At 40.2% G+C, this 10,768-nt stretch overlaps 1 protein-coding gene across 1 annotated transcript in view; it reads right to left on the reverse strand.

The window, feature by feature from the left end:
• Positions 1-1,058: 1,058 nt before the first annotated feature.
• The window catches only part of ADARB1 (adenosine deaminase RNA specific B1), a 37,881-nt gene continuing 28,171 nt past the window's right edge, over positions 1,059-10,768 (reverse strand). The window contains exons 7-9 of the mRNA XM_029283407.1: positions 6,099-6,280; positions 4,303-4,481; positions 1,059-2,398 (exon numbers count right to left, since the gene is read on the reverse strand). Of these exons, the coding sequence (XP_029139240.1) occupies positions 2,222-2,398; positions 4,303-4,481; positions 6,099-6,280 (538 nt within the window). The 3' untranslated portion in view covers positions 1,059-2,221. The remainder of the gene's footprint in view (positions 2,399-4,302; positions 4,482-6,098; positions 6,281-10,768) is intronic.

Consider the following 10,768-nt stretch of genomic DNA (forward strand, 5'->3'; position numbering starts at 1 on the left):
TGCCCACCAACCACTCATTTGCTATTAGTTTGCTTGAGAAAGATATAGGAGCCTAAAGTGAAGAGCTCATGACTGGGTGGACCCAGTGAGATTTGTTAGGACTGAGCAAGGATCGAAGGAGCACATACAGATACATTGCATAGATGACTGTTAGAGGAGGAAGAATGGATATACTCATGGGAGGAAGAGATGACCATAGAGTCTAGAATCCTTCCCCATGCCTGCCCAAATTCCCACAGAGTTCAGATCTCTCACTCTTTGTGATTTTTCTTGTCCACAGTTCTATAGCAGAACGGAGAGGGTCCTTGTCTTGAGAAGGCCATGTCTACTAAATACTGCATAAGGCTTTCATGGACATGCATATACCCTTCCTTGGTGTTTGTATCTATCAACACAATACAATATAGATTGTTATATCCAGGCTCTATTCATAAATGAGATGCTAGCTATTATTTCTATCTCCTACTGTACATATCCTCACATGGGGATATTGAAAAATACCTATAGTTATGTGATCTTCAATATGAACATTACCTGAAATTCCTGGCATTGAATTAACATGTCACCATTATTTTTTTTCAAACTGAAGAACAGTCAGAATTACCAGTGTTAAGCCTACATGGCATACTTTGCCGGAATGGAATTGAAAAGACCAAACTCTAATTTTTATTTCATTGTTATTAATTTTGTTTTAGCTCTACAGTTAGATTTCTTTATTACTGAAATAAAATCCTAGCACAATTTCATGTTTATAACTACTTCCTCTAAGCTAGAGGTGAGGTATCAATCAACTGAAACTGGGTAGAAGAGATGGCTTGATGGATTAGTTAGAACTCAACACAAGGACATATGCACATTGCATTTCAGAGTAAGTCTTTACAGCTAATAGTCTGTGCAGCACGCTCACCCTGAGGATTCTCTAGGGCAGGGGTGTTAAACTGCTAGCCCGCGGGCCGGATGCGTCATGCTGAAACTGCACCCACCCCATTGCCGGCAATGGAAAAAAAGTCGCGATACATCGCGACACGTCACGTGACATTGCGAGTTCTACACCCCTGCTCTAGGGAGTCTGAAGACCTATGCTCAGCATAAGTACCAGTTCCCTCTGCCAATACTGCTGTCTCTGAGGGATCCAGACACATACAAACATGCTTATGGATTGGGTACTTCATAAATAAATAGGTGCTCAACATTTATTCCTATTATACAAGATCAATCAAAACTACATTGCAGAATAATCTGGATAGGTAGTTTTATATCCACATGTTTACAGTCACAGGCAGCATAACCTCATAGTTATATACAGTTTGGCAGAAAATAAGTTAAATCTTCAAAGAGCATATAATTTAACTTAGAATAACCTTTCACTCGTTTAACTGTTGTGGTGTGCATGTGCAGTAGGTTTTTGGCAAATCAGCATGTTTCTCACAAAGGAAAAAGTGTTCTGAACTGGCCACCACATTGACAATGTTACTGTGGTAATTTAGAAGGTTCCTGTGAAACAAAGAACCACCTACACCTAAGCTGAAGTCTATACTGTATTAGTTTACAAATAGTTTCCAGTTTACAATAATAAAAACCAATAACGTCACAATGTATATAAACACTAATTGAAGACAAGTATTTTAAAATGGAATATAAAGTAGCATGTTAAAAACTATCACATACACACAGCGAAGACAAAGATTTTCAGCAGCTGTGTTTTAAGGGTTGGGACAGAAGCAGGAAAAAGTGTCTAACACCAGTCCAGTTTTGTAATTTCTATCAGTGCTATGATATTAATCAATTTAAAAATAAAACTCTAAAAGTGCATATTTTTTCTTTTTTCTAAGGCTCTGAAAATAGAACACAAAGTTAAAGTACATACTCAAGTGGCATGTAAAAATCCTATCCAACATGCATTACATATGCATCTGACAGCAATTCATTAAAATAATTGTTAAAAACTGTGGATGAATTATTGAAAAAAATTGCACCAAGATTTTTTTCCTCCAAAGATAAAGTCTTGAGATAGTAATCAAATAATTTTGTTTTGATTCCAAACTAGTTCCTATATTATCAGTTTTTTCTTTAGTTTGAATTAACAAAACCAAAAATAATTAATCACAAGTTAGTTCCCCAAATCACAAAAGTTAAAAAGCTGCTGTTATAGATGAACAGATGAAATGTTGATACAGAAACCGGACCTTTCATCAGAATTCCACGAAGTGCAAACCATCATTCAGACAACCAGGGAAAACTGATCCTGCTCTATAGGCTTCTCCACCCAGGCCCCAAGGCCAGCCTTCAGAAATGCTTTAAACAAACACTCTTTGGCAGTTTGATATTCCACAGCTACCTGTTTTGTTTCATGATATATATTTGGCTTATTGACTTTTGAATGAAGACTGGCAGGAAGCTGGATAAATCAAAGAGAGAGAAAAGAGATATTAATCTAAAGCACCACCTCGAATGCTCTAAATTCTTGTGAACTGAAACCCAGTGAACTGATTTGTTTGTTTTTTTTAATAAAACTTACATTAGAATTAATCTCTAAATCAACACCAAATACTCCATGTCCTTCCTCCTATTTTGTAATTCTAATATTAAATTGCAATGCTTTCAAACCCACAAATAAATAGCATGTGTTCAAACATTAACATAGAATCTTACTAACAGAAAAATCATTTGGACTTTTAAAAATCCCATCCTTTTCCAATCAACTATTCATTTCTGCTTCATGGTTCATTCCCCTTTAGTGAGGGGCTGTTGAAAGCAGAGCAATCCCCCAAAGGTTATTTGAATTACACTCAGCAGGATGAAAACACCTGCATCTCACAGCCCATTCTTTTCCTAGAGAGAAAGGGCCCACGGAGCTACAGCCATGCCCAGCCATGCAGAGGCAGGTGCTTTTGAACTAGGTAAACCAGTATAATGGAGAAAGAAAACTCTTTTCTCCCCAGATATTTTTAGGGATTTTTTAAAATTAGGTTTCTTTAAATAAATATTTTCAAGTGCTCACAATACATTGCAGTAGTCACCTTCTTTGTTTTAAATAAATTTCCTCTGCTTCTTATTCTTGTATTTTATTCTCCTCAATTCAATAGAATAAAGGGAAGAAGTTATATCAAATGCTCTTGCCCTTTAGTAAGATAACTTTCCAAGAATGAAAACAGAATTTGATTTGGGGAAGAAGCTGGCAAGTAAAATCCTGAGCTCAAAAGAGGGTTAAGTCTGGCCAGGGGATGTGAAGTAAAACATTAAAAAAAAAAGAAGTAATAATCCCAGTTCAACCCTATGGGAGAGGTGGCTGGACAGCAATTCAAAATGTTACTGGCTGTTCATTCAAAGCTCTCCTCCCTCCTACATGACCCAGAGATGAGATACATAGCCTATCCTGTACATAAACATGAACAGAAAAAACACAACGGAAGACCAGGAACACCCATATAGACCCAACATACATATGTTTGTTACAAAGGATAATAGTCACTGCTGGTAAAAAGGTTGGAAACAATTTTAGAAGCCATGCTCTACATGTTTTTCTCTTGTTAGTAATTTTTGTAAATGTTATTACATTTTGGGGGGAGGAGGAGGAGAAGGAGAAGGAGAAGAAAAAAGGAGAAGGAGGAGGAGGAGGAGGAGAAGAAGAAGGAGAAGACTTTCTATACTTATTAGAAATGAATATGTGTAGATTAGAATTCCCCAAAGTGCTCAGTATCAACTCCCAAGGGTCCATAGGACTAACCAAGCAAGCAATGTTATAATTAGTATTATTACTGTTAGTAGTGGTGTACTATTTGTTAAAATAGAATTTATGAAATTATTTCCATATAATAAATATTTAGGAGCCGATGAATAAGCTCAAACTTCATAAAGAATTTGAGGACCTTTGATGCAGACTTTTTTTCCTAGATCATTTAAGCCAAATTCTTAATGTGGCAAAGCTTTTCCTCTGCCCTATGAGATAAATAGGCGATAAGAAAAGAAATTTACACCATGGATAGGAAAATTGTGGCTCTGCACATGTTGTCACATAAAATTTTCCTACATTTCTTATAATTGATGAGGCTGATTGGGGCTTCTGGAAGTTTAGCTCAGCAATAACTGAAAAGGCAAGTAATTCCCCATCAAAGAAGGCAGTAGGTCTCGGTTCTACTGTTTATTATTTCCAGGTTGTCCTTGGAGCAGCAGCAACAATAAAATCATATTTGATGTTCCTCAGAGTTCATACCTTGAAAACATTCAGCTCTCAGAGATAAAATCCTATAGTAAGTCCAATAGCCTTAAAGTAACAGTGGGCTGTCTATTTTTGAAACCTACCTTTGTATAAACACGCATCCAGCGAGTATATAGTGCATGCTTACAAAGACGGGATGCACGACCAAGCTCATCCTTGCCTGTTGTAGCATTAATAACTTCCAGCCCAGCATCCCCAACTGTCCAGTTCACACTGAAATTAGGTGCTTTTCCTGGCTGACGGGCTTCAGCATTGCTAATACCTGAAATAACCAAACAAAAATATCATCAGTATCTGGAAGAAAAAATTAGGGTGATACCAAATAGATTGTAGATCTGTTTTAGAGATCAAATCATTTCCAATGTTTAATAAAAGCTAGCATATAAGATCAAGCATATGTGGGCACAAAAGCGGTGATAATGTGTTGCTCTCCTATTAACTATGCTTTCAGTTTATATATATTAAGAGGAAAAAAGTACACTATCACTTTTCAGAATAGATTAAATGTATTTACTGTAATATATATTTGTTTTTCCTGGTGTTAACATTTTTAATTACAATCTTCAGCAGGATGGAGTTAGCAGAGATGGCTAAATTCGATAAAAGAAAAAAACACAATTACTGTTGTTTCTGCTTGGAAACCGCTTCTGGACTTTGTGCCTGAGGTGGAAAAAAATGAAACTTTGATTTTAGGTTTTACTGATTAGATAGATCTGTTGTTATAAAAATGGCTAGTTTATACTATTATGTAAAAGTAAAAAGTTGAGGTTCAATGTTACTATCTTATTCTACTGCACCAAAGGGAGTGGGAAGTCGATGCCTTTTATTTATTTTTCCCTTCTTTTCCACACTTTTTTCTTCCCTTTTTCCTCCCCTATTTTTCCTATTATATGCTTTTGTATTTTTGTATTTTACATTATAAATTAATAAAAAGAATAAAACAAAAAAAGACTTAATGGTGGAGTTTTATCTAATGTATAATTTCATGGTTCTTTGGAAAAAAGCTTTTTTATATAATACAGCCATTTATACAGCTTGTGTAAGAGATTACTAGTGTACTTAAATAGGCTTCTTAGGTCTCCTGGTGAACATTCTCCATTTAAGTACTAACATTTTATTTTTCCTCAGCAATGGCAATTTTTAACAAAAAGCAGCCCTTGGCTCTAACAGCAATCTGTTCACTCACTTCGCACTATGTTCTTCAGTTATCCTAAAACAAACCACAACATTATTCACAGTGTGTGGCTCAGTTTTTAAATTAATTAAAACTTTGAGCAACATTCCTTTAATAAGGCATAGATGTTTGCAGTCATGTGCAAAAAAAATAGGAGGCTCTCTCATGCCCATCAATTCCACCATGTTTATCCCTAATTTTGTACTAAACCATAGTCAATAGTCTAGTTCAGACATAGTCTAGTTCAGACATGTCAAACTCAAGGCTCGCGGGTCAGATCCAGCCCGTGATGTGTTTAGATCTGGCCTGCAAGCAGACTAGTAGGAGAGTTGATTCAGTATGTCGCGGGGGGGTGTGTGTGTGAGTTGAAGCGGTGGCAGCATGAGATAGGCCTGGGGGAGAGTCAGCTGGAGCTACAGTGTTGCTGGGGCTCTGCTGAGGCCCCGGGATCGGCGCATGTGGCTCCAGATGATCGGGGCTTCCAGCAGCCTCGGGGGTGGCCAGCAGCTGCATGCAGTCTTCAGGGAAAGAGTCAGCTGGAGCTGCCGGGGCTTGGTGGGAACCCCAGAATCAGCGCACGCAGCTCAAACTAAAGCTCTTGGAATAGATTTACCATTTATTGAAGTTATCATGTTAGCTGCAATATTTTGAAAAGCATGACAGCACATTAGAAGAGATTCAGTTTTCCTTTCCTTTCATGCTTACCACTGAGTAAAGGTCTGTTAAGTATATAAAGAGGTGGTAGATCTTCAATCTCTGCTATCCGCTGATATGCTGCCCTGGACAAATGGTCTCCATGATACAAACTTCCCAAGATAATGCTTGAGAGGTATATTGGCTCTACAAAGAGGCTAAGTAAAGCTCCTTGAATACCAAGTATGTTCCATCTAAAGGGAAACAAATAACATCAATTGCTTTTAGCATGTCAACACTCAACAACAATAATACAGTAGGCATGTGAAGCAACTTTTTGTGTATGATTGCCTCTTGAAACTCACCCTGCCATTTCATTATTTTTTCAGCTTTTGCTAATCTGTTGCCAGTAATGAGAAAAAACATTAGACTCCAAAGCAAAATAGCACCTACACAATAGACTTCCTAGAACTCTATGGAACATAATCCAGTTTATATGACTGCGAAGAGAAAATAAAAATTTTTATTTCCTGATAGTTGCTATTTCTTATTAATTGTCCTAACTTGGTCAAACGAAAAGAGAATATTGGACTCGCTAACACCCAGTGTGACTAATTTTTAAGATTCTCAAAAGGTGAAGTCACAATAGGACTTTGCAGTTAGTGCACTTCACATACTGGAGCTGTGCAGAGCACTCACTGGCCAAGCTGTGTTGGATAAGCATTGGTCAATGCTGTGACAATTAAGAAATTGCAGCCATTTTACCTTTTACTTTACTTGTGCTTTTTCTGTTGCTTGGGATTCTCAGATGTAGAAGGGGGAAAGGGAGGAATGCTTGAGCTTTTTAAGTTAGCCTAAACAATTGCAGCTGGGTGAGCTTCAAGTTCAATTCTAGATAAAGTTTTGGTGGGCTGTAAAGCGGGGAGGATTTTAGATTAATTGGTGAATGTGATTTATGGGGCCTTTCTGGGGTGGGAATTGCAACTTGTTACTTTGTATCAGGAGGAGGGAACTTTAGTCTTGGGTTCAACTATGTAAATGCCAATACTTTGTTTCCTGAATAAAATGTTCTTTAAGGAAGAAATCCTTGCCTTGAAGTTCTTTTAATTGGTTTCATCTATTGGAACCATGACATTAACCTAAGACTCACTCTTTCTTTAAATTTATGGGGTCCTGAGCTCCAGTCACCTACCCAAAGCAGAAGGGAGGCTGACAAAGACTCAAGGAAGATCCCAAAATGGAGAAGAAGGAAGAACCTGTCACCAGCATCATAACCACAGCTACTACATCGGCAGATGGAGCGCAAGCCACCGCACCGATAGAAAGTGTGGTTTCTGAGACTCCAGTGGCAGGGGCGAGACCAAAGACCCGAGAGCACATCTGATTGTCAAAATGGACCCTGCCTAGTGGAGACTCATGACGCTCAGAGATAGCCCAGCCAAAGAAGAGTTCTTCTAAGGCTGCTGAAGTTGAATTTCCACTGATGGCCTCCCAGGAGTCGTGCTTTCCTGATTGTAGAGCAGCTAAACGGGTGGGGCCATCAGATGAGTCAGGTGAATGGAAGTATCTGACAGCAATCCGGAGCCAGTCAGTCGAGCGGTTGAGGGAGAAATTCGAATGACTAGACATGGGGAGCAAGGAGTAGGCCACCCACCTGTTGCTGACCAGCAAGCGAGATGACAGGCACCTCCGAGACCGTTCCCAGTCCAGGAGAAGCCCCAGTCCCATTGGTGGGGCCCAGACCGCTTCCCTGCAACTGAAGCCACCAGCTTTAACCTCAAGCCCAGTGCGGAGGAGAAGCCCAGGTCATCAGCAGCAACGTGCTATCCCGACCGTTATCAGCAGCCGCTGAGTCCTGACCGCCACCGGCGACGTGACAGCCCAAGATATCGAGAATGGTATGTTAGCCCCGAGTAGCACCATTCCTATGCGAGCCCCAACCAGTACCCATGCCACCGTAGCCCGGACTATCACCGGCACAGGGAGAGGCCTGATCATCACCGCTACTGAGACAGTCCAGACCATCACTATCACCATTGAAGCCCTGAGCCTCACCAGCAGCAACACAGCTCTAAGTACCGTCATCAACGCTACACTAGCCCAGGGCCTGTGCCAAGGTTTGATCAGGCAGGGGGCATTCAACATGGCCTGATGCAGCAGTATGGATGGCTACACGCCTTGCTAGACAGGTAGCAGCCCGTAACACCCCCATCTTTTAAACCCACTTTTGACCCTGAGAAGTTAACTTTCTTTTTGAACCAAGTGCATCCCTACATGAATCAAAATGCCCATGCCTACTCGGACCTCACCATGATGGTCCATGTCATAGTGGCAAACCTGGAGGGAGAGGCATGGGAGTGGCGGAATAACTTGCACAACGAACAAGCTCCAGAGCTATGGGACTACAACCTATTTGTCCGAGGACTGAGAGTCAGGTTCGAGGACAAATCCATAGTCCGGCAGGCAGAGAAGGACATTCATGAAGTGAAGCAGGCAGGCAGACTAGCAAAAGAATATGTACATGAGTTCCGGAGGGTCGCAGGTCGTATTGAGCGGTGGCCAGAATGATCCCTGGTGCACCATTTCAAGAACATTGGGAGCTCATCCGTTTTGTGGTGGCTCCAAAAATGGCTGAAGCAGTGATTCTAGGCCTAGCTTGGCTAGACAAGTGGAGACCCTTTCTCTGGTGGGAAAAGAGGATGAGAACTCTGAGACTGCCCATAGGGCTGTCCCCTCCCAATTTCTCCTTTGACGTTAATGGCGAGACGAAGCCATGGGCTAACACAATAAAAATTGCCACCATCCCACTGCCTGGAGAACCACTCATCCCCAGTGAATATCGAGACATGGCAGAAGTGTTTAGTGAAAAGGAATGCGATGTCTTGCCACCCCACAGACCAAATGACTGCGCCATCGAGAGTTTACCAGGAGCAAAGTTGCCAAAGCCGAAAATGTATGCAATGATCCCCCTCGAGGTGGCAGAGTTGCGGCAATGCATTGACAAGAATTTGGCCAGAGGATTCATTGAACCGGCAAAATCCCAAGTGGCAGCCCCAGTACTATTCAAAGAAAAGAAAGATGGGTCGCTCCACCTCTGCGTTGATTATAAGGGGCTCAACTGGGTGAGCATAGAAAATATGTACCCCCTACCTCTACTGAAGGATTTGTTAACCCATCTAGTGAAGGGGCGAATTTTTACTAAATTGGATCTGTGAGAGGCATATTACCGCATGAGAATAAGAGATGGGGCCTTTCTGGGGTGGGAATTGCAACTTGTTACTTTGTATCAGGGGGAGGGAACTTTAGTCTTGGGTTCAACTATGTAAGTGCTGATACTTTGTTTCCTGAATAAAATGTTCTTTAAGGAAGAAATCCTTGCCTTGAAGTTCTTTTAATTGGTTTCATCTATCGCCGTGGTGGCGAACCTATGGCACGCGTGCCACACTGGGCATGCAGAGCCCTTTCTGTTGGCATGCGCACCAGAGGGACACTCCCCTCCCCCTCTCCATGTGTGCATGACTAGTGGGAACTGGAGAGGGCAGGGAAACCAAATCCAGCAGCGCTCACGTGGGAACAGCTGCAAGAGCTAAACTGCGAGAGCTGGGCGGGGAGAGGGGAACCTATAAAAGGAGCAGGTTTTTATTTTTGCAAATTTTATTAATTTTCAAATAAACATATAAACAAATAATACAAATGTGGTGCATTTCATTAAAAAACAAAAAGCAAAACCTAGTCAATATATTTTCAGAAATGATCGGCGGTCCCCCCCCCTGCATCCACCCTCACTCCTTCAACCTTCCTACCTACTTCCCTCTTCCTTCCTCCCCTCCTACCCACACCTCTCTCCTCCTTCCTCCTTTCCAACTATCCTACACATCCCGTCACCTTCTTTTCCACATCCTTCGGATGCAGTTTAGGGGTACTAGCCGATCATCTCCTCTTCTCAAAAAAGGAAAAACCATTACATTATTTTTCTATAACATATAAATACACCAAATTTTATATAATTCTACCCCTTCATCCCCTTCCCCCCTCCCCCCCCCCGGACTTCCCAGAACTGAGTACAGGGATAATCACATAGCATCCCAAATCTAAATAAAACTACCCAGACATAATACAAACAAATATTAACATACTTTAACTCTAATATACAATAATAAACTTAAATATAAAATATGTATATAAATTATAATAAGTGTATAGAAATAATGAAAAAAAAAGTTTAATCAAAAGCTATATGATAATTATTCATTTCATACTTTCTCTGAATATAATCTATCCATCTTCTCCATACCAAAATGAATTTTTCTTGAAATTGATCCTTCAAATATGCGGAAATTTTAGCCATTTCTGCAAAATATGACACCTTCAATCTCCAATCATCCATAGTCGGTAATACCTCCTTCTTCCAATTTTGAGCAACCAGTAACCTTGCTGCTGTTATACAATACAACATCAAATTCATTTCTTTAAGGTCCAAATTTTCCATAATGCCCAATAAAAATAATTGCGGTGTAAATTTTATCTTTTTCTTAAAAATCTGTTGGGTATTCCACCAAATCTTAATCCAGAAAGCCTTTACATCCCTACATGTCCACCAAATATGATAATAAGTTGCATCTAAATTACCACATCTCCAACATTTTGGCTGCAAGTTTGGATACATGCAAGACAGTTTTTGGGGATCTAAATGCCATCTGTAAAACATTTAATAAAAGTTTTCCCTTAAATTCTGTGCTTGG

This window comes from Protobothrops mucrosquamatus, unplaced genomic scaffold, assembly GCF_001527695.2.
Source record: "Protobothrops mucrosquamatus isolate PMUCROS unplaced genomic scaffold, P.Mucros_1.0 scaffold78, whole genome shotgun sequence".
NCBI lineage: Eukaryota > Metazoa > Chordata > Lepidosauria > Squamata > Viperidae > Protobothrops > Protobothrops mucrosquamatus.